At 31.6% G+C, this 25,000-nt stretch overlaps 5 protein-coding genes across 5 annotated transcripts in view; 3 read left to right on the top strand and 2 right to left on the bottom strand.

Moving 5' to 3' along the window:
• HELRODRAFT_156513 (hypothetical protein) overlaps positions 1-2,918 on the top strand; it is a gene marked incomplete at both ends in the record, with an annotated part of 11,409 nt that extends 8,491 nt beyond the window's left edge. Inside the window, 8 exons of the mRNA XM_009014551.1 lie at positions 62-201; positions 318-321; positions 755-880; positions 1,624-1,706; positions 1,856-1,972; positions 2,150-2,219; positions 2,396-2,530; positions 2,841-2,918. Coding sequence (XP_009012799.1) covers positions 62-201; positions 318-321; positions 755-880; positions 1,624-1,706; positions 1,856-1,972; positions 2,150-2,219; positions 2,396-2,530; positions 2,841-2,918 — 753 coding nt within the window. The remainder of the gene's footprint in view (positions 1-61; positions 202-317; positions 322-754; positions 881-1,623; positions 1,707-1,855; positions 1,973-2,149; positions 2,220-2,395; positions 2,531-2,840) is intronic.
• Positions 2,919-4,817: 1,899 nt separating this feature from the next.
• HELRODRAFT_190600 (hypothetical protein) lies at positions 4,818-8,655 on the top strand (the record flags this gene model as incomplete). Its single annotated transcript, XM_009014552.1, has 11 exons — positions 4,818-5,126; positions 5,514-5,628; positions 5,828-5,871; positions 5,995-6,065; positions 6,291-6,340; positions 6,621-6,694; positions 7,001-7,051; positions 7,173-7,308; positions 7,706-7,800; positions 7,929-8,054; positions 8,635-8,655. The coding sequence occupies exons 1-11, from the start codon at positions 5,064-5,066 to the stop codon at positions 8,653-8,655; spliced, it is 846 nt and encodes a 281-aa protein (XP_009012800.1). The 5' UTR covers positions 4,818-5,063.
• A 180-nt stretch (positions 8,656-8,835) lies between these two features.
• Positions 8,836-10,150, bottom strand: HELRODRAFT_168685 (hypothetical protein; the record flags this gene model as incomplete). The annotated part of the gene is made up of 2 exons (XM_009014553.1): positions 8,836-9,203; positions 9,481-10,150. The coding sequence occupies 2 exons, from the start codon at positions 10,148-10,150 to the stop codon at positions 8,836-8,838; spliced, it is 1,038 nt and encodes a 345-aa protein (XP_009012801.1).
• A 7,600-nt stretch (positions 10,151-17,750) lies between these two features.
• Positions 17,751-19,741, top strand: HELRODRAFT_168686 (hypothetical protein; the record flags this gene model as incomplete). The annotated part of the gene is made up of 6 exons (XM_009014554.1): positions 17,751-17,753; positions 18,340-18,459; positions 18,725-18,791; positions 19,152-19,228; positions 19,493-19,554; positions 19,687-19,741. The coding sequence occupies 6 exons, from the start codon at positions 17,751-17,753 to the stop codon at positions 19,739-19,741; spliced, it is 384 nt and encodes a 127-aa protein (XP_009012802.1).
• Positions 19,742-20,251: 510 nt separating this feature from the next.
• Positions 20,252-23,435, bottom strand: HELRODRAFT_168687 (hypothetical protein; the record flags this gene model as incomplete). Its single annotated transcript, XM_009014555.1, has 10 exons — positions 20,252-20,341; positions 20,577-20,756; positions 20,832-20,882; positions 21,004-21,593; positions 21,830-21,907; positions 22,041-22,108; positions 22,392-22,489; positions 22,734-22,845; positions 23,044-23,159; positions 23,247-23,435. The coding sequence occupies 10 exons, from the start codon at positions 23,433-23,435 to the stop codon at positions 20,252-20,254; spliced, it is 1,572 nt and encodes a 523-aa protein (XP_009012803.1).
• Positions 23,436-25,000: the final 1,565 nt, after the last annotated feature.

Below are 25,000 nucleotides of genomic sequence, written 5' to 3' on the forward strand. Positions count from 1 at the left end.
GCCAACCAACCAACCAGCCAGCCAACCAATCGCTCATATGCCCATCACCATTCGCACACAGGCAGTTATCTTGGAGGAAATGCCTCCGTATGTCGAGAATCAGCCTAGTCTGATGAATAAATTGAGGCAAAAAGTCACTACAACAAAAACAACATCTTCGATGACGTCATCATCAACAACGACAACAACAACAACGTCAAAGTTTGATAACAAGTCTAAAGAGCTGAATATCGTAATTGTTGCTTTTGTTTTTTTTTTCTTGTTTCGTCTCTTCTAGATTTTGAATGTACTTTTGTCTTCTTTTTTTTATTCAGAAGGTATGTACGTATGTGAGTGTGAGTTTGTAAGTGTGCGTGTGTGTGTGTGTGCGTGTGTGTGTGTATTTTTGTATGCCAGTTTTCACGTTTGTGTGTGCGTGTGTGCGTGTGGACAGCACTAACATCAACATTAACAGCAATAACACCAACATCATCAACAACAACAGAAACCATCGCAACTAGTATCATCACCTCGGACAACAACAACAACATCAACAGCAACAACATCAACAGCAACAACATCAACAACAACAACACTAACATCCGCAAAGTTCGGACCACCTCCCATTGTCTCCTGTGACGTTTCCAAGTATTTATTATTATTATTATTATTATTATTATTATTAATATCGTTTATTATTTTGCTATTGCTGATTTAAATCCGCTATTGCTGACCTGACCTAATAACTTGACCCAGATTCGCGCTGGCCAACCAGGGTAACCTCTACGAGGATGACCTCATTCAGATCGGGGTGAGGTCAGAGTTCAGGAAGAATTTAGGCCGTCTGCACCTCTACTACGGTAACAAGTCGTTGCATCAGTTTACTGGGTTCAGAACCACCGTGTGCTCTAGGAGGGCCATCGAGGAGTTATTTGGAAAGGGTTGTTTGTTGTTGCTGTTGATGTTGTTGTTGTTTTTATTGTTAATTTGTAATTTTTCATGTTTCTTAGATGCGTTCAGAGCTGGTGATAGCAAAAACATGGCCGACGCTATTATTGTCATTGACGACGACGAGACATCAACCACAACAACCACAGCCACAGCAACCACAGCCACAGCAACCACAGCCACAGCAACCATAGCTACAACAACCACAGCCACAACATCAAAAGCGTTAGCGACAACAGTAACGACAACAATAACAGCGTTAATACCGCCGATTAATAATAATAATAATAATAATTATAATAATAATGATAATAGTAACAATGCGACTTTAGTCCAGTTTATCGTCAACAACAATAATATTATTATTATTAATGATGGCATTAATAACAATAGCAACAACAACAACAACAATAATAATAATAATAATAATAATAACTCCCACCACAATATATTTATCTCTAGTTATATCCTTTTTTTCATTTCCATTCAATTTTTTCCTCTTCTGTGTTATTTTATCATTGCTGTTATATTATTACCGTAGTTTAATTCATATTATATATTCTATTATGACCGTTTAACTCACTTGTATTTGTGATTAATCAACCGACCGACCAACCAATCAACCAACCAATCAACCAACCGACCGACCGCACACGTTTGAGAACCATGCTATCGAATTTGGACCTAACCATAGAGGCCCAGGTTCAAAAGCAACAGCTGCTCAATATCGAGTGCGCCGATGACTTCACTGAGCCTCCAATTTTAGTCGTCCATTTTAAGTTAGTATTCACCCAGCCAATCACAATAAACTACTGACGTCTCGTCCCAATTAGACAACCAATCATTACGAGCCATCAATACGTCACCCCAATTAACCGACCAATCATCACAATTCATCATGAAAATGTTGATCAATCGGGCCAATCAGGTACTGTGATACAAGTAGAACGCTGTTCATTGGTCTGCCGATATTGTTGAATAAATTCATCGAGGGTTCCATTATGGATGCTAATACTTTTTTTGTTAGGTGGAATAATTTATCTAGGTTGGTTGGTCGGTCGGTTAGTTGGTTGATTTGCTGGTTGGTTGATTGATTGGCTAGCTGGCTGTTTGGCTGACCTGACTGGCTATTTCATTAATTTTTTTTAATATAATTTATTGATTGGATGAACGAACGAACGAATGAATTATTGAAACTTCGCCATGCACCTCCTCTTGGCAGGCCGTCGCAGGAAGTGCAGAAGATTATACTAGCCAAGTACTCCATGAACGATGACGTCATCAAGCAGAAGGTGAATGAATGAATGAACAAACGAACGAATGAACATTATCACATTGGCGCATCGTCACATTTTTCAATTCGAGCGAATGTCATGAATGAAACGAATGAACAAATGAATGGATAAATGAATAAATGAACGAGCGAATGTAATAAACTCTACATTCCCTTCAATCACGACACATCAAGCTCTCGCTATTCGGTCTAACGGTACTCGACGGTATAGATCCGAACCCGGTGAATATCGTATCTGCCGGTATCTTGAATACGGCCTCCCTTCTTATCGGCGTACTAGTTAGATTAGAACTAAACCATATGGCTCAGGTTATCAGTGTTGCTGTTATTGTTGTTGTTATTGTTGTTGTTGTTGTTATTATTATTGTTGTTATTATCATTGTTGTTGTTGTTGTTGTTGTTTTCAATTTTTGTTTTACCTGATGAATTATTTATTGATCTGGATTCTGCTCTTAACGTGATTAAATGGATATCGTAATGTTTTTCATTCGCCATATTTAGCTGAGGTTGTCTCCTTATCTCTTGGGCTTTCTACCAAATAAACCTATTGAATTGAATTATTATTTTTATTATTGTTATTATTATTGTTGTTGTTGTTGTTGTTCTTATTATTATTCAGATGTACAGGCTAACAGTGAGGGCTTACAAAGACGGTGTTGCAGGCACGATGTGCTCGCTACTGGAACAGCAGTTATGATGATGATGGTGATGACGACGACGACGACGATGATGATGATTGTGTATATATATATATATATGTATATATATATGTATATATATATATATATGTATATATATATATATATATATATATATATATGCCTTGCCTTTTTTTATTTTGCCTTCAAATAAATCTGCTATAACATATTGCTATAATTATATATACTATATATATTATATATGTTTATATCCATTTTTATATATTCAGTTAATTTTATAGTATACATGTGTTTATATACATATATGTATATATATACATATATATATAATATACTTAACTATATTTACATTTTTTAAATTACTATGTTACATGTATGTTTTTCTCTTTTTTTTCTCCGTCTGTCTAGATTTCTCTTTATCTCTCTTTATCTTTCTTTCTTTCTCTCTCTCTCTCTCTCTCTCTCTCTCTCTCTCTCTCTCTCTATGTATGTATGTATGTATGTACATATAATATAATTCAAAATGACTACAGGAGTATTATATTTATATTATATTTGTATATAAGTTGCTATGTTACATATATATTTCTTTCTTTTTCTATCTAGTTTTTTCTCTTTCTTTTTTTCTCTCTCTCTTTCTTTCTCTCTTTCTCTTTCTTTCTCTCTCTCTTTCTCTCTCTCTCTCTCTCTCTTTCTATGTATGTACGTATATAATTCAAAATGGCTACATAAGTAATATATTTATATTATATTTTATATAGAGATAGTTTCATTTTCTCTTTCATATCAGTGATATGGCACACGTATTATTTTTACTATTCTTATTTTTACAATTCATTTACTCGTTCATATAGTCATTTTTTTCATTTGTTCATCCATTCATTCACTCACTCATTCACTCATCAATTCATTTTACTCATTCATTCACTCATTTATTTATCATCATAAGTGCGTTGCATATATATATATACTATATTATTCCAGGCTTCTTTATTAAGTTTTTTGGCGCGTGTACACACACACACAAGCACACACACATATATAAATAAATAAATAAATATAAATATATATAAATCGATCACTTGGTACGTGTTAACATAGTTTCCATATATCCCCACATTTTTTGTTTTTTTTTTTTGTTTTTTTTTTTGTTTTTTTTGTTTTTTCTCTGGTTTTTTGTTTAATTCCTTTACATAATCATTTGTATCAAAATATATATCTAAAATTATCATTAATAAAAAGTATTATTTATAAACTTGCATCCCGCCATTTAAATTGCTTTTAAATTATTTATTTTCTTTGTTTTTTTTCGTATTTTGTTTCTGTTTGTTTATTTATTTTCTTTGTTTGACGTCATACATACGTGGTTTTTTCATCTAGCTGGCATGCTTAGTCATTTCTATTTGTTTTTGTATTTGTATCGCTTCATGTGTTACCATTCTTTCCTAATTTTCCATTTTTAAATCTCTTTTCTTTCACCTATTTATTGTTAAGCTTACTTTTAGTTTATATTTTTATTTCATTATTAATTTTAAGTATTCATTTTCTACTCTTTTTTTCTTCACAATTCGATTTAGACGTAAATACGTCTCTGCATGTGTATGTATGTGTGTGTATGTGTGTTTGCTTGTCTGTGTGTATGTGTATTATTATCTATGTACGTATTTATGTATGTATGTATATTTCCCTGTATTCTCTGTTATTAGTTTAAAAGTGCCTAGACTATTGATGATAAGTAATTGTTGAAATACTTTAACAGTGTTTTTTATTCAGTGAAATAAATTCAAAAATGGTTTTTTGTAGCGTTTAATTAATTATTTAATTGTTTAATTGTATGAAGGAATGGTTGATCATTTATATACTTAAGTGCGTTTTTAGTTTTATGTCTATTTTCTTCCATCCCTATTTTTACTGCAGTTCTGATTTAGCCCTCGTTACGAAATTTTTTCACGTGTTTATGTTGTTTAGTAATTTAAAATTAATAAATTCGCAGGTTACGGAGAAATTAGGATATCTATTATTTTGCTAATAATTTGTCGGTTAGTTTCGTGATTGTTATATAAGTTTTTGGTAAATGCGATCTCAATTAGTAGCTTTCAACCAAACTACTAATTCACTAAAATAAAATAAACCAATCTGAATCACTGACTAACTAATTACTGACTTATGTAGAAAAAATAACTATGGGCAAAAGAAAATTGGACCCCACGCCAACAGACGAACCAGAAAACAAGAAAATAGCAAAAGTATGTCTGTAAAATATTTCTAATTTTAAGTGATTAAAAATCATTAAATAATAAATATTATTAAAAATTAAATTATTTCATTAAAATTGAAAAATAAGAATTAGGACCTAATTCTTAAGGAAGATTTAATGAGTTGTTAAAAGCATTTAAGTTATTAATATTTTATAAATAAAAATGTCTTTGTAATTTATATGTAAATATGCATGTTGTACGTGTATTAAAGTGGAAATAAATCAAGACTAATCAAATTATGAATTTTTTGTTTTTTATACATTTTAATATATAATTATTTTTATTTTTTTCAAATTTAATTAATAATAATAATAATCTGACTAACTGGTTATTATTTATATTAGTTATAATATAATGAAATATATTTATTACCAGAAGTCGAAATGGACTAATAAAACTAGAGTCTTGGTGTTTTCGTCTCGTGGCGTCTCGTTCACGCAGCGGCATTTGATGATGGATTTGAGAAGCATGATGCCCCATTCTAAGAAAGGTTTGCTGTCATTTTTAATTTCTTCTTCCTTTCTTTCTCGTGCCTTATCCTTTCAGGACATTGGCGACCATCAACCTCCACAAAATCTTGTCTTTAGCACTTTGTAGTAGTTGAAATGTGGTGATATTCAATTGGTCATTTTTAACTTATTTATTAATTTGTTTTAACAATTTGTTAACAATTTTTTTTTATTTTTAAGAATCGAAAAGGGAGAAAAAGGACAGTCTGTTTGCCATCAATGAGGTCTTTGATTTTTTATAAATTACTTATATTAAATATAATAATGATATTATAATTAATTTTTCCTTTATTATTTATTTATTGTGTTTTTTTAAAGTATTTATAATCTTTCAATCACTACTGTAGATATGTGAGATGCGCAATTGTAACAAGTGCCTCTACTTTGAGAATAGAAAAAAGTCATCTCTTTATATGTGGTAGTTGGTTGGCTGGTTGGTTGGCTGATTGGTTAGTTGATTGATTTGTCAGTCGGTTGGTTGGTTGGTTGGTCAGTTGATTGGCTGATTGGTTAGTTGATTAATTGGTCAGTCGGTTGGTTGGTTGGTTAATTGATTGGCTGATTGGTTAGCTGATTAATTGGTTTGTTAATTGGTTGATCAATTACTAATAATGATAAAGTTATGCCTAAAATTTTTAATTAGGATGTCCTGTGTTCCTGCAGGTCCTTCTGCTAAATTCCTCGTTGAAAACAGTATGCTCTTTGTTTTATCTTAATATACACACACATACATATATACATACATGCATGCAAACCCACACACACATATGTACGTACACATAAACATATAAACAAACAGTAAATACATACAAACAAACAGTAAATACATACAAACAAACTGTATATACATACAAACAGTTTATACATACATGCAAACATACAGCACATACAAACAAACAGTACATACATACATACATACACACATACATACATACATACATACATACATACATACATACATACATACATACAGTACATACAATGTTGGGACTGAAGTTGACAGGGAACTGCTTGAAAGGCTCGAGGCCTTTGCTGTCATTTGATAAGGTGAAGGTCATCTGTTTGCTGATGATGATTATAGTGTTGTTGATGATGATGATGATGATGATGATGAATATGAATATGATTACTATTATAATTATTACAGAGCTTATGATCTTGCAGTTGACATTGGCCTGTTAATTAATTGCTGATAATGAGAATGATAAAGATGCTTGGTCATCATTATTATTGGCTGTAATAATATTGGCAGTAATAATATTATTATTATTATATTATTATTATAATATTACTATTATTATTATGAATGATAATAATATTTATTTTTATTATTCTTATCATTTTTATTAACAGACATTTGAGACGGCTCCACATTGGAAACTCTTGAAAGAGATGTTCACGCAGGTCCGTCGATGACACCCGTAATCTCTATGTTGTTCTGTTGTTGTCTTCTTCTCAGCTATTGCTATTTCCATTATAATCTATGTTATTTTTATTATTGTTATTATTATTATTATTATTCCAGATTTTGAGTGTTCCTTATCATCACCCCAAGAGCAAACCGTTCGTCGACCATGTTCTCACCTTCACCATTGCAAACAATCTCATTCATTGTAGGAACTATCAGATAGCAGAGGAGAATGCCGAGCTCGTTGAGATTGGTCGGTTTGATTGGTTGAGTGGGTGGGGTCGTTTGTTTGATTGGTTGAGTGGGTGGGGTCGTTTGTTTGATTGGTTGAGTGGGTGGGGTCGTTTGTTTGATTGGCTGGGTGGCCTTTGTTGATTGGTTCAGTGAGTGCTTAATTGAATGAGGGGTCAGTTGATTGAATTGGTTCAATTGAGTTGGTTCACTTGGTTGCTTGATCAATTGATTGATGGATTAAGTTTTTCAATGGATGAATGAATGAATTGGTGTGAATTTTTCATTGAATGTTTTTATGTATTATTATTATTAACAGTTCACTTAATACTGCTGGATGTGATTAATAATTTCAAAATAAATTACGTCAGAATCATTATTTTTTGAATGACCGTGAATAATTTATGTTAATGAACCAGGCCCGAGAATGTCCTTGAACTTGATCAAGATTTTTAGCGGTAGTTTTTCAGGGGAGATTTTGTACAACAACCCCAAGTTCACAAGCCCCAACACTGTTTGTTACCGTTGCTATTAATAATTATAATATATTAATAATAATAATTATTATTGTTGTTGTTACATGTTTGGCTATTATATAATTACATGAATTTTTACAACAATATTGTTAATCACGCACCACAGATAAGAAATATGTTGAAGCTACAGCAGGGTACTAAGTATCTTGGCAAGTTGGCCTCTAGGCAGGCTAGGGAAGTGCGGAGACCCGATTATTCCCTACTGCGAAACCCCATTGATGACGTTTTTGGGGTCCAAGATGATTGATTGGCTGGTTGATTGATTGATTTACTGTGATTGGTCGATTGATTGATTGAGTGGTTATTTATTTTTTTTGGTTGAGTGATTGGTCGATTTGATTATTACCTGGTTGTTTTAAATGATTGATTCACCATGTGATTGATTGATTGATTGATTGATTGATTGATTGATTGATTGATTGATTGATTGATTGATTGATTGATTGGTTGGTTGGTTGGTTGGTTGGTTGGTTGGTTGGTTGGTTGGTTGATTGATTGATTGATTGATTGGATAGTAATTTTGTCAAATTCATGCAACATTTCATCAACCAGTCATACATTTATGTAACTTGTATGCCAATGTAGATCCGTTGATATGACTTACTGTCTTTCTTTTGTATATTATAAAAGGGCAAAATAGAAAAAGAATTTATAAATATTTAAATTAACGTCTGTCTGTGTGTGTGTGTGTGTGTTTGCGTGCCCATGTGTGTGTGTGTGTGTTTGCGTGCCCATGTGTGTGTGTGCGTGTGTGTACAATTATAAAGAAACGAAAATTAATAATTCTTAAAATCAAACAGAATAATTAAAAGGTTTGGCTTCAGATGTTCTAATTCGTCTGTCTGTCATTAGTGATCGTAGCAGTAGTGTACTGCTTTTTATACTGCTAGTACTTTTACTACTGCTGCTGCTGCTGCTACTACTATTACTACTACTAACTTTTATTACTATTGTACTTGTACTGATCAAAATTTAGCGTTTATTTATTTTTTTAGTTTTAAATGAAATTTGTTTTAATTATTGTTATTGTCAGTGTCGTTATTATTGTTGTTATTGGTGGTGGAAGTAGTAGTATTGACGGCGTTTTTTGTCGCTTCACTTGTTGCCTCAGTTGTTGTAACGTGGCTAATGCTGGTGCTACTACTGGTAGTAGTGGTGGTGGTGGTGGTGGTGGTAGCAGTAGTAGTAGTGGTGGTAGCAGTAGTAGTACTAATGTTGTAGTTGTCGTGGCTTTCTGTTATCGGTGTTATGTTGGTAACTTTCTTACTGATGCTATGGTTGCTTCTACTACTGCTGCTGCTGCTGTGGTTGACATGTTGTATTTCTGGTATAAAGTTGATGTTGCTTGGTACTACCATTTGTGGGTTCATCCCATAAATTACTATTGGGGTTTCGATTTGACAAATTATTGTTAGTTTATGTTATTAGTGTTGTTATTATCGTTAATGTTATTTTTATTGATGTTATATTTGTTGTTATTGTCGTTAATATTCTTTAATCGATGTTATATTTGTTGTTATTTTAAAGCAAAAAAAATTTATTTTACGGCTTATTTGACATGGCTATTAAGCGTACATGTATAAATGTACACATACAGACTAGATACAAACATTTCTTCGTTAATACACATACATACACACACAAATACGTGAAGATACCTGCAAAATGCACTCCAACTCCAATACAGATAGCTATCACCCCAAAACAGAGCATCAACACCATTAAGATTACGGCTGTTTTCGCTCCATTCGACTCGATACACGGACATAACCGGTCCAAAAGAGCATCTCTTTTGTAATGAATCTCTTGATTTCTGTAGCCAAAAACCGGTTTCTGGATAGAGATGTCGATCTGTTCTGATTTGTTTTTTGGTTGATCATTTTTGTTGCGCTGTGTTGTGAATGGGGTTCGAGGCAGACGATTTGGTGATTTCACAAATTCTGTTTCGCTGTTTTTAGAACTGCAAGAAATATTTTCTGGTCTGTCCGAAAAAGCGCTATCGGCAAAAATGGAAATGACGTTTTTGGGACCAATTTTGTATTTCGGCACAAAACGAGGTGTTTTAGTTGAGTTAGGCATGAAAACTCCTGGCTTGAATGCCACTCGAGATTGTGTTGATGATGGACTTATTTCTGATCTTTTGATTTTGAAGATGGTGTTGCTGTCACTGCTACTGTTGTGGTTTTTAGTTGTCGTATCGTTGTCAGTTACTTTGCTGCTGCTGTTTTTGGCGTTGTTGTCGTCGATGGTACTGTCGTCGAAGTTGTTCTCTCTGTTGGCGTTGTTATCCATATCCGGGTTGTTGTTGGCCTGGTTCCTGTCATTCATCTCGACGTCATCGATGATGTTTATTATTACTTCAATTACTGTTATTGCTCTTTTTATTTATTATTGTGAACAATGTGTTGTCTCAATGGCACAATATTTTATAATTTGTAGTTAACTGGTGTAACTCATTTATTTATATTTGGACTAAACGATGACTAAAATTTTATATTATATATAATTATATATACATATATATCAATATTGTGTTTTTATGTATGTGTGTGTATGTTTGCCTGCATGTGTTTGTGTGTATTAGACCGTGGTTTACAAAAAGATTAGCAGCGCAAACATTTTTATTATTGCCCTTGTACCTATTGACTTATTAATTTTTATTAGTAGTAATAATAGTAATAGCAGTAGTAAAGTAGTAGCAGTATTGGTTGTTGCAATACTAATGTGAATATGTATTTATAAATGTATGTATGTATATGTATGTGCGAGCAAATGTTTGCATTAAGTAAATATTTAATATAATGCAAATAGTGAGAATGCCTTAAGGTGGATAAGCCAATTAAGGTAAATTTATTAATCCAACATCAAAATAATGACGCAGATTCAAGGAAATAAATTGTATAGTTGATCGTTCCGTTTAGTCATCCTGCCTTTCTCTATATCTGTTTTCTCTCTCTCTCTCTCTCTCTCTCTCTCTCTCTCTCTCTCTCTCTCTCTCTCTCTCTCTCTCTTAGACAAAATCTAAGTGCACATACATTCAGACACATACATAGTACATACACACTGACGCAAACAGAACAGACACATACACACACACTCGTACATGCATATGTACATGCGTGTGTGCAAACAAACTTTTGTACTTATTCATCCTTTTATTTTTGGCACGTTTTTGGTTTTTGTTGCTTTCATTTGTTTTTAGGTGTGCTGTGGATCTAAACTCAAGTGCGTGGAGTATTCTAAGACGGTCTTACGCATACACACAAATACACGTATGCAAACAAACACACGCACACAAGCTTATTATTACTTCATTTTAGAGACTCCATTATAAACCGTACCATGGAAGTTTAAGTTATTCAACTGTCAGTTGGTCCGTACCACGTACTATGGGATTTTATGAAATTCAGTGATCGGTCTCCCTACCTTGAGAAGTCTGTTCATTTAAGAATAAATTTGGACTGTATATAAATAGATAATGCTAATATAATAAACAAATTTGATGAAGAGACGGATCGTAAAGTTACGTAATCGTAAAGTTTGAAGAGTTTATTCAGTGCTAAAAGTATTTTAAGATCTTATCTATCCAAGGGGAGGCCTATTTACCAGCATACAACACCTTCTTATGGGTTGAAGCAGGGATATGCAAAGAACCTCAATTTTTTCAACTTTTAATTATTTTCAGTAATGTCTCCCCTTGCTCCAAACCACATAACTAGAATAATAGGACTAATCGATCAATTCGATCTATCGGTCGGGCTATTTGTCGTGCTTGGATTGTTGGCTTACGAAATTACGTGGATTTTAACGAGCAAGCTAAATGAAATATTTACTTGATTTAATATGCTTAAAACATTGTAGTAATTCTATTTAATTTTAATAATGATTAATAGAATTATGTATTATTAAATTATTTTTGTTAATTTGAATATAAAAATAGCTTTTGGTCCGGTGAAATCCGGTGGCTTACTGAAGCCGAAGGTTGGCTTAGTAGGATTGAACTATAGCACCCTTTTTTTTACACTATTCGATCATGTTAAAAATTGGTTTGCTTATGAAATAAACGGCCTAAATAAATCAAAATTGTTATTTGAACAACTATCTTCATTATATTCAATGAATATTTTACATTCTGCTGGTGCTCATAAGAAACTGGCTGCTGAAATCATACGTTGGCTTACAGCGGTAAAGAAAGAAAAACACAGTAGTTGCTTTTATTTGAATTCATTCAAAAATAAAAAGTGACGGTTAATTAAAATTTTAAAATGTCAATTTTTTTTTAAATTCGTATTTTAAATAAACAAATATAACAAAATATCGACCGATAAAAATAATTATTATCCATTATTATTATTATCATACACACTCCTTAGAAGTTCTCGAAGGATAATAAACCACGTAACATGAACATTTAGTAAGAACAGTTCACAACATATCATAATGACCAAATCAACATAAACATAAATAATTTATACATGCATATTTACAAAGTAAATCAAGAAATATCCAAAAATTATATAACCAATTTAAAAAAAACTAGAAACCAGTCAACATTTAATGAATAAATAAATAGACATTATTAAAAAGATTGTTCAAAAAGGTACAATTTAAGGCGACGACGAGAATGAAATGTAGTTTGTTTTGTTGGTGTGGTGTTGTGAAGCGAAAACAAACACATCACACAAAACTAGTAAGAAGTCGCAAGAATAATAGTCAGTCACCTACCTATAATAAAATTACTCTCAGGGCCCTAGCTTACTTATAAACATTGACTCAACTCACTTACCTACAAATTTTTATTTCTCGTTTTAGATGTTTCAAATATTTTATTTAACATATTTTAGCGTTTTTATTTTACTTGAAGATTTTTAACCAATGTTAAGCCCTAGCCTACCTACAATTGTTTAACTCATCTCAGTCCCTAACTTACCTATGAATTAAATTAAAGCCCGGTTCACGGTAAAGAAAATATAAAGTTGAAGAGAAACATAGCAACAACGGCACCGAATGAATGGATGTTGTGTATGTATGTGTTGTATTGATGTGTGTATGTAAATGTGCGGGCGCGCACTCTCCAGAAACTTCACTCACTACCGACGAACCTCCATTGCACCGACCATCATCTGACACGCATCGATGGAATGAATTTGACCGGATACTGAAAAATAGAAAAAAAAATTAATTCACTAAAATAAAAAACAAGCAATTGGAAAAAATAGGTAACTTATCTTTTTGAGATAACACTCAATCTTTGTTCAAATTCGAGTACTTTCAAAGGTACAATGAGACAAAAACAAATTTACCTTTAACATTATCTTCGATTTGTCATCGGAACGATCATCATGAGACCACCATCTGAAACGTGCTGACGCCCACCACAGCCCACAGCTTCTGTAGACAAGTTTTTATTAATAAGCGTAAATCAAGAAACAAAGGAACGAACGAATAAATGATTAACTGAATGATTGAACGATTGGTTGAATGAATAATTTAACTAATTAATTAGTCAACCAATGATTTAATGAATGAATAGAATGAATCAATGAATAAATTAACTGAGGAATAATTTGAAAGATAGTGATAAAATGAATGAATGAGAAAAATAAAAAAAGAAACTAAATCATACTTCAAAAACCGTCGTTGTTGTTATCTTCGAATTGTCATCGGAACGATCATCATGAGACCTCCATCTGTAACGTGCTGATGCCCACCACAGCCCACCTCTCATCATTCTGTAGACATTTTTTAATAGCGTATTAGTAAATCAAGGAACAAAGGAACGATCGAATAAATGATTAACTGAATGATTGAATAATTAGTTGAATGAATGAGTGAATGAATTAATTAATAAATCAATGATTCAATTAATGAATAGAATGAATTAACAAATCAATAGAAGAATAATTTAAAAGGTTGAGTGATAAAATGAACGAATGAGAAAAATAAAAAACGAAACTAAACCTTACTTCAAAAATCGTCGTTACTGTACTTTCCATTGCACCGACCACCACCATCTGGTCGGCACACAAAATACCATCCGAACTTCAGAGTGTCAGTCGAACAGCCAACGAGCTGATTCTTCCTACACCACCATCATCATATGTAAATCATCATGAGACCACCATCTAAAACGTGCTGACTCCCACCACTGCCCACCTCTCATCATTCTGTAAACAAAATTTTTTTATTTGCGTAGTAGTAAATGAATGTTAGAATCTTAGAAGCAAAAAAAATTAAATTATAAAATGAAAATAATGTCAAATAAATAAAATTTTAAAATAATAAAGTAAGTAAAATGGGAAAAAAACTTACCGTCGTCCATTCGACAAAGGCAGAATATTGAATGCGGTCCGGTTCCTACGTTGTCCTCCAAAACTGGTGCCAGTCCTCCTCGAGGTTGTTGTTGAAACACAGCCCGTGTTGATGGAGAAAGATAGAGAAAAAGTAGATTCTCATCAGAAAGCTTAGCGGTGCCTGCATCTCAAATTGCTTAATAAAAATAATCCTATCTACCTATTCAATTACCTTAACTAATCTATATTTAATTGTTAATGGTACGATAGTCGAAAGTCCCCCTTCATTCTTCCTCCTTGCACAGAGGTTCACCGACAGCCAGGGCACCGGATAGAAAACCATTGCCGTGCGGTTAGTAGACTATTGCCGTGCGGATAGTAAACCATTTGCCGTCCGGAAGCCGTGCGGGTAGTAGACTATGGCCGTGCCGCATGGTAAATCATTACTGTGCAGGTAGTAAACCATTGCCGTCCGGATAGTAAACCATTGCCGGTACACCACTGGCCACCAAGGCTTACCTCTGACAACAGATTTCGAAATTCAGAGTCTATCGGCTATCGTACCCTCAACTTACCTATTCATTACAATTAAGCCCTAGCTTACCTAAAATTACAAAAAAACTCAAGAGCCCAATTCACTTGCCAATCGGCACCCACCCCACCACCTACGTAATGCCTTGGGCTCCAACTTAGTAATAATATAAAACTTAAACCCTAAATCTATTAATGAGTGTGTGTTACAACGTAGCCTTAACTTACCTATTCATTACATTATGGACCTAGCTTACCTAAAATTACAAAACTCAAGAGCCCAATTCATTGGCCTTTCGGCACCCACCCCACCACCTACGTAATGCCTTAGGCTCCAACCTAATAATAATAATGTAAAACTTAATAACTAACTTACCTCTCGATACACTTACAGCGTTTATTTAATTTAAATTACAAGATTGTTCCTAGAATTAAATTATTGCTTTTAACTACCTATGAAATTAAATTACTCTCAACCTTAGTAATAATAAATTAGAATGTGTAATGAAAATAAAATAACGCTCAAATACTAATATATGTTTATGTATGTATTTGTGTGTGTGTGTATATAATACGCTGATGCGTGTAATGTGGGTGCGAAAAAAAATAGAAGAGATAAACTTACGCTGCCTACCTATTCAACTACATTAGTGTTGGATGCTTCCTATCTATCCTACCTACAATTAAAATTATGCCTATCTAACCTACCTATACAGCTATTTAATGTTATTGTGTGTATGTGCGTGTGCGTGTGAGCATTCTTACTTAATGTTAAATTACAGAGAAAAACAGAGAAAAAAGAATAAAACGTATCCCAGCCAGGCGTATCTTCTTTGCCACTGAATGAACGAACGTAGCCTGACATCTTCCACGGTGAATTCCTTTGGAAGCTTCAACCTGAATAAAATGGATGAAATGGAAAAATCTTATTTATTTGACTAATTTAAATGAAAATAAAAAAACGAGCCGCGGTGAATTCCGCCGGAAAAGCCAGCCAACTGGCAAAAAAAGAACCGCAAAGAAACCGTAAAACGTACCCCAGCAGGGCGTGCATTTTTTGCCACCGAATGAACGAACGTACTGATCGTCCACGATGAACTCCTCTGTAGACCTGGATAAATGAACCTGAAAAACCTAAATGAATGGTAAAATCTTATTCTAATCAATTTAAATGAAAATAACCGCAAAGAAACCGACCGGTCGGCAAAAAAAAGAGAAAAGAAGAGCAAAGAAAGGTATCTATATAACTCTATATAACTCTATATAACTCCTCTATATAACTCCTCTATATAACTCCTCTATATAACTCCTCTATATAACTCCTCTATATAACTCCTCTATATAACTCCTCTATATAACTCCTCTATATAACTCCTCTATATAACTCCTCTATATAACTCCTCTATATAACTCCTCTATATAACTCCTCTATATAACTCCTCTATATAACTCCTCTATATAACTCCTCTATATAACTCCTCTATATAACTCCTCTATATAACTCCTCTATATAACTCCTCTATATAACTCCTCTATATAACTCCTCTATATAACTCCTCTATATAACTCCTCTATATAACTCCTCTATATAACTCCTCTATATAACTCCTCTATATAACTCCTCTATATAACCAAGCATACTACCACATTCAATCAATAAAAATTCCACTAAAACCAGGAACCACCGCGTACCTGCTGAATGTATGATGTGAAACAAAACAAAAAAAAAAAACACAAAACAAAAATCACACCATCAAGTAGAGTAAAAGAATAGGAGTCCCTAACCTACCTATGTAACTAAATTACCTTATGCCCTAGCCTACCTATATAATTAATTAATTTTTACCTCACCTACCTATGCTTCATTAACTTAACTCAAGACTCATGAAGAAAGAGAAAAAGGAGTAAAACAGAACATAAAATACTACCACACAAACAAACATGATGTATGTATGTATGTATGAGCAAACGTTAAAGAACTCACCTAAAATTAAAAAAATACCACCTACAAACATGCAAACTCTATATAACTCTATATAACACTATATAACTCTATATAACTCTATATAACTCTATATAACTCTATATAACTCTATATAATAAAATAAAAATAAAAAAATTTTAAAAATAAAATAAATGAGATCAGACAGACTGCTTCAAGCGAGGCAGAATGCCGATCTGATTTTCATGTTGTCTCAGCTCCTCTATTTATACTCGTTTCAACCATACATTCTCATCATTTCAATCATTCGCATCAGTAAAAAACTTGTTTAATGTATATACTGCACTATTATACAGTCTTAACCACAATGCTAACCGTACTAAATTGAAGTCATCGAACGAACGCCTTCGAAACTTTCTGAAAATTGAAGTCATCGAACGAACGCCTTCGAAACTTTCTGGTTGGCTGGTTGAATCTGCTATATTGCTTTTCATATAAACATATAATCTAATATAATATAATTTAATTATTTGTATACATTGTCACTTTATATATATATAATAAAAATTCATTATAAAAGCAACAGTAATCAGTGCTATATATGTACGCACGCAGTTCAAATTTTTCGGGGAGAATTCAAAATAGTTTGAGACCACACCTTGCTTAACATCCGATTCCAAGCCGAGCCAAGCCAAGCTGAGCCAATATGCATATATTTATAAGCGCTTTTATGTTGAAATTTTGCTCGCTATATTTATATATTTTATAAATTCATTATAAAAACAACAGTAATCATTGCTATATATGTACGCACGCAGTTCAAATTTTTCGGGAAGAATTCAAAATAGTTTAAGACCACACCTTGCTTAACATCCGATTCCAAGCCGAGCCAAGCCAATTTATCTAATTATATGTATCTATCCATGTTTAAGATAAGTAGCATTAAACTTTTTATTCTATGCTATATAAACGCTCTGCTCGGTGGATATTATATATATCCATGCTCTGTTCTCACCTGGTTTACTTTTAGTCATTTACGGTTGAATCTTTTGATCAAAAGGTGGTAATAATAATTATTTTTGATATTTTTTATTCTTAATTTCATTTAACATTTTTTACTAAATAATTAGTTTTATTATTTTTCATCAAATCGTTCTCGGAAATGGTCAGAAGCAGGAGCAGATCTCCCCGACGAGGTTGGTTTGGAAAATTAGGAAATTTATATTTTAGACGGCGATAATATAGTAATTTATGATAATTTTTTCTACATTCGATGAACGAATTTATACAAAATTTGTTTCAAAACTATATATTCGAAGTTTACACGAAATAACTTTGGTTGTATGTTAAAATTTAACATTTGTTTTGTAATGCTTTTTTTTTATAAAATTAAAATTAATCTTCTCTTCTTGATTCTGAAGTCTTGGTCATCAATAATGATGAACGAATTTATACAAAATTTGTTTAAAAACTATAAATTAGAAGTTTACCCGAAATAACTTTTGTTGTATGTTAAAAAATTTAACATTAGTTTTGTGATGCTTTTTTTTATAAAATTAAATTAATCTTTTGATTCTGAAGTCTTGGTCATCAATAAGATCAGACATATCATAACAACATAGTTATAACTTTCTCAGTTTATTTTTATTTCATTTCAATTGAATAAAATGGTCTTTTTAAAGTTAAACTAAGTTTTCTAATTTATTGTTTTTAAGTTGTTTTCATACACTAATTTATTTTTAATTTGATAGATAAAAGAAAAAGATCTAGATCTCGTTCTAGATCCCGAGAAAAAGAGAGAGACAGAGAAAGAGAGGGCAGACCAGCTAGGTCAGTGGATAGAGATCGTGAGAGAGAACGTGATCGACGACGTATGTTTTTCTTTATCTTTTTCCTATGTTTAATTTTTATTTTTTGTGCAATTCATATTACTAAAATAACAATAGTAAAATGTATTTTTTTTATGATGTAAGGAATTAAAAACTAAAATATATATATTTTTTTTAAAAATATATATATATTTTTTTAATTAATTCCTATTTATTCTTAAATGAATTTGTTATATTTTTATTTTCATAAACTTACTTTAAATGATAACTTTTTAGTTTTGATTCACTTCAATTTACTTTTAACCAGGCCATCACAGATCAAAATCTCGGTCCCCACGACGACGACACAGATCATCTAGAAGATCAAGATCCGGGTAATTTGTTCTCAGCAAATTTTTTCAAAAACTTGTTTCTGGTTTTAAATCTATACCTAACAATCACGGTTCTTTTAATTTATATTCAAATGTATTTCCATGTTTATTATCCCCAATTTAATTTCCTAAAATAAGGTCACCAAACGATGACGATGTTGTATACACCGGGACCTCTCACATCACCGACGAACAGAAAAATGGCGCAATCTCTAGCAGCAAATCTAAGAACAAAAATAAAAACAAAGACAAAGATAAACAAAACGGTTAGGAGAGCTGTTTAATCACATATTTTCGAACTTTAACTATTTAAATAATATTTTTTTTTTTTATTAAATTTAATTTAATTTTTTCATACCAAAGGTGAGTCAGAAGATATAACAGAGGAAGAATTGGCGATGAGAAAAGCTATGGGGTTTTCATCTTTTGATTCAACAAAGGTATGGTGTTATTTTTGGTGCCTTTCAAACGTTTTCTGTTCACACTATATGGAACCTTTCAAATTTTGTCTATTCAACATTTGCCACTTTTCAAATTTTATTAACATCTATAATTTAGTACCTCTAACTTTATATCCATCTATCTATCCATAGCATGGAACCTTTGAATAGTTACCTATTCATTATTTGGCACCTTCAATTTATTTGATTTGTCTATCTTACTATAGCTACAGTTCTCATTTATGCTAACCAATCAAATTTCAGGGTAAGAAAGTTGATGGGACTGATATATCATGTATTAATGTGGTCCAGAAACGAAAATACAGGTAATTTATTATATTTTATATCAGTTATAATTATTTCATATTAAATAGTTGGTATACCATTTCGTCTTATTTTATTTCTATATGAATATTGATGACATGTTAATTACCCTTAACTCCACTAATCACAAACAGGCAGTACATGAACAGAAGAGGAGGTTTCAACAGGCCTTTGGACTTTGTCGCATAACTTTTTATAATTACTTTATTATTATTTTTAATAAGTGTTTTTCATTATGGTCATTTGTGGGGTTATTTGCATTTGAATTATGGTTGAACTATTATATTATCATTTGATAATTTTATTATTATTATATGAAAGATTAAATGTAAAATAATAAGTTAATAATATTTCGTACTGTTATTAGCATAGGTAAATGAACCTACCTATTCCTGTATATTTTAGTTTTCTTCTTATTCATGATATAATGTTCTTGGGTTTCATTTTCCTTGAAAATATTAAAACATATTAACGGGTAATGTAAGGTAATGATGTTATTATTTTCTACTGTTACTAATGTTGTGTAGTGAACTTCAAATGTTTTAATGGCTAATGGTAATTGTAGAATGTATACCATCTTTTACTCTAGTTCAGGAGTGGGCAAATTTTTGCTGTGAGGGCCGCATTGAGAATTATTTACCTTATCAGGTCCGCATATATACTATATATAGCAAATTTTTCGACCAGGAAGAGAATTTTTTAAGATTTGTGGCTCCTTTTTTGGTCATAATGTCTGGCTGACGATCTTTTTTGGCAAATAAGACCTCGCGGGTCGTAGTTTGCCCACACCTGCTTCAGTTTAAGGACGAATTTAAAGTAATATGTAACGTAGGAAAAATAGGTTTTTTTTCAGATTTTTGTTATTCGAAAAACATAAAATGTTTTATCCGTTTTTAATATTAAAATTACAATTTTAACAAATAACGAAAAAATATAACAGTCAATATAACAAAAACAAATGGTTTATTCAGCTTTTTTCATTGTTCTCTTCCAAAATTAAACTTTTTCTAAAATGTCTGCCAACTTTCAGGTTAAGTCTTCTCTGTTTTTTTTTCATTTGATCTTCTCCATCGAGTATTTCAGCTGGTTTCTCACTAAGTGTTATTCTCTTGTGTAAATTCACTAAGGCAGATAAATTGTCCTGCTTGCTTTGATTGTGATTGCTCTTTGGATGTTTATTTCTTTTTAATTTCCTTGCATTTTTCTGTTTTTTGAAGAAGGTAGAAGTTAATTTAGATTAAAATTGGATTCTAGTTTGTAGGGGAAATAATTTTCTCACCATAGATATGTATTGGTCTGTGTGCATGATGGAGTGAAGTTGCAGCTTTTGCTAAGTGGAGGAAAAAGTTAAAAAAAGGTTAAAAATGGAAATAGTTTCAACACTGAATTTATAATTTAATGATTTAATTTAATTGATAACACTTAATTACAGATACTATAATAATAATAACCTTAGTTGACAATGACATACCGCAACCTTCAACAGAGCAAATGAACAGCGGTTGGCACATCTGACTACTATTGCTATTATTATCGTTAATATTACTTTTGTTATTGTTATAATTCTCCAGATGGCAGATCCTCTTATGTGTTTTTAGGTTATACCTAGTCGTATAACTTCTCGCACAGCCATCCATGTTACATCTGAACGCTTTGTGCAATGAAATAACTGGGTTTTTTGCTACTTCCATTTGCACAGTTTCACTTTCATTTTTGAAATCATCGTGACTATTATCATTATTATTGTTGCTAATACTGTTGCCATTACCAGATGGCATATTTGAAATGTTCATATTAATTTTGGATTCTTTATTTGATTCTAATTCCCCGGGGTTTTCCACTTTAACGTCATCATCATCATCATTATCACCATCAGATAGTTTGAAGCTATAACAATCGGTTTCAGTTTCGTTATCATCATCATCTGAGATTAGATTGATGTTGATTTGATGCTGTTGTTTTTGTTGATGTATGGATAAATGTGTGCTTAGTTTAGAGTTGCTTTTAAATTTCATATTGCAGAATTTGCATGCGATGATTTCTGTGAGTAAAAAAACGTTAATGATTTAATCAATAAATATAAATAAATACGTAAATCAATAAATAAATAAATATAAATTTAACGTCATCTTATGATAAAATTTCATTAACAAATAACAAATAACTGAAGACAAATGAATCATCATTAAGAAGTATTTCACTACCAGTATAATATTAAATTAAATTTATTATAATATAATTAAATAATTTTTTATAAATAATATAATTAATAAAAACCTTTGTGATCTTGTGACTTATGCCTTCTCAGTAAAGACCATTTGCTAAATACTTCAGAGCAGGCAGCACATTTATATCCTAAGGTTAATATGTCAAAATTAATTAATTATTCAAACAATTAATTAATATTTTTATATATAAATTTTTTTTTATAATTAAATAGCGAATATTTTATTATATTATTGAAATTTAATTATTCCTATATAGGTACCTTCATGTGTTTTTGAATGCCTTTTCAACTTGCTATGTGATACAAACTTCTTTTGGCATTCCATACATCTATTATATATATATGTTTATATATAGAGAGAGAGGTGTGCGTGCGTGTGTTTGTGAGTATAAATATGCATTATTTTATTGACAAAAAAATAATTAACTAAATGAAAGAAATGTTAAACTGAATGTCTAAATGGTTAAATAAGAAAATTAATGTCCAAATGAAATGAATGAGTGCCTGAATGAATGAATGCATGAAGGAGTGAATGATTGAATGTGTGAATAAATAAATGTATAAACGAATGAATGATTAATGTATATGAATGAATGAATGAAAAATTCAAACTGAAATAATGTTGATCTTTTGTGTTCTTGGTAGTCATGGTGCCTCAGTTGGAACCTCTTAGAAAATGAAGCTTTGCAACCATCAACTGGGCAGTAATACTGATTTTTGGGAAATTATTTATTAATTTTTTATAATTATATAAATGATATAATATTATTATTGTTAATGCTTAAATAATTATTAATATCTTTTATATAAGTTGTGTAGCAAACAAACAACATCAAATTGACCATTATTCTATTTATTTATATTATATATTATAATGTGTTATTTTGACGATAATGATAAATAATAATAATAACAATGAAATAATAATAATGAAATAACAATAATAACAATAACTTTGTTGTCATCGTTGTTGTTGTTGTCTCCATTCAGGCCGTGGACAACTCTCAAATGTTTCTTCAACGAATCTTCTGAAACAAAATTCCTATAGCAACCATTTTCTTCGCATCTGACAATTTATTTTTTTTATTATTATAATTATTTAGAGATGTGTAAGGCACTGGAGAAATAACATACTATTATAAATGAATTAATTAAATAAATAATAAAAACACTACAATTGTTTTTACTAAAAAAATATATCATAATGTAGTAACAAACAAATGCCAGTGCACAACAACAACAATAATAATAACAACAATATTACATGACAACATCCCCTGGTGTCCTAATTTTCACATGAGTCTGTTTGACGTGGCGTTTAAGATGACTGTTCCTAGCGTAGGATTTGATACAATTTTCATAGGTGCATTTGAATGGTCGCTGATTTAAACAAAAAGATAAACACAAAGATTTGATATATAAAAAATGGATTTTTAAATTTAAATGAAAAATCATTATCATGACCACCTCCCCAGTGTGGACGCGTTCGTGTTGAATTAGGCGATTCAACTTACTAAACACTTTATCACAGTCGTCATAGGAGCAGACAAATTTTTCATGAACGCGCAAAGTTTTAGTGCCGGCTGTTTTCATTGATATGTCGGACAATACATTTATCGTTGGCGCAACTACCATCGCCTTGCCGTTATTATCCATTGTTGCGATCGGTGATGATATACTACTATACCTAAGATAATAATAGAAACATGTTATTCATTAATAATTCATATCCTAATTCGTACATTGCACTTTTAGGAATTGTTTTTTATACTAGAATCGAGCGATAATAAAAACCATGGGTTTGTTTATTGCAAAAAGTAAACAAAATACAATTACCATAAACTGCTATACTTTTAAAGAAATTTTAATAGAAAACTATTTTTTTTCATTTTAAGATAATTGAACTACATTTAAATAAATAAATTTTAACAAATACGTTTAAACAAAAAATAATTGTAACAACTTTGTTCCTGATAACACCTTTATCATCATCATCGTCGTAATTATTATTATTTCGTTCACTAACATTTCATTCAATCGAACGGGCCATTATTGATTATTTTTATAATAAATTTATTATTATGGAACGTTTTAAATGTATTTTACCTTCAAAAAATTTACTTTTGCATCTGGGCGCTGAAGCGGTTGTTGACAAAACAAGCAAAAAAATCAATCGAATATAGCAGTTAAAGTACTTTTTTCAATAGCTTCCAGTTGTTGAAAAAATGAAAATAGCTCCGGCGACAACACGAACAACAGCGCAACTCAATTAAAAAATTTTTAAAATTCCTCTAAAAAAGTATAAATAAAGAAACAGAAAATGATTGGCATCCGTCATAGTAGCAACACCCTGAATAATAGGGAGGCCCCCAAGAATAACACAGCCAGCAACAATGATGATATGGTGAACTCGGGTCTGAAGGCCAACTTTTCAAATAGTGACACAGATTTGTCCGTCTCTTCATCTATGATATCGTCGTCATCGTCTGCCATTTCTATTTTCAGCTTTGATGGCATTTCTGACTCTTCTTGCAACAACAATACAAATACCAACACTAACACTAATAGCTTAAATCCACCAGTTAGTGCGTCAACTCCAGATGACAATACTGTTTGTAGTGGTGGGGGTTGTAATTGTGGCAGTGGGCATCCCACAAAACAACTGTCGAGTGATGTCGATCCTATCATTATCGTTAGAGAAGACTGTATAAAGGATGATGATGATGACACTAATTATGGAACACCGCTGATTGAGACCATAGAAGAAAAATTAGCAAACAATAATACAGACAAACATAGGTGCATTAATGAAAAAATAGAATACAATATTGAAAGTAATAATGAAGCTAATAATAATACTATAATTTTAGGATCAATTAGTGATATGACTTCTACTACTAGAACTGATACCTCATTCAGTTGTCGGCCAGTTGGTAGTAATAATGATAATTTTAATAAGATGTCATTTTCAGATTCAGAATTGACTCTGTTTGATAATTCAAAATTTTCAAATTTGAATGACTCAGTTTTTGAATCAAACCTGGAAAACCTAACTCCGTATGATAACTTTAACAATGACCTAAATTCAAAAAATGAAAACAGTGATTTTGTCGTGTGTGAAGTTGACTCTGGAAATGACATCAGTTTAATCAGCAGGCCACAGAAGCCACAGCAGAGAGATGATAGCAATGAGACTTCTGCTAATTTTACCAAAGGCGATG

This window comes from Helobdella robusta (assembly GCF_000326865.2).
Source record: "Helobdella robusta unplaced genomic scaffold HELROscaffold_14, whole genome shotgun sequence".
NCBI lineage: Eukaryota > Metazoa > Annelida > Clitellata > Rhynchobdellida > Glossiphoniidae > Helobdella > Helobdella robusta.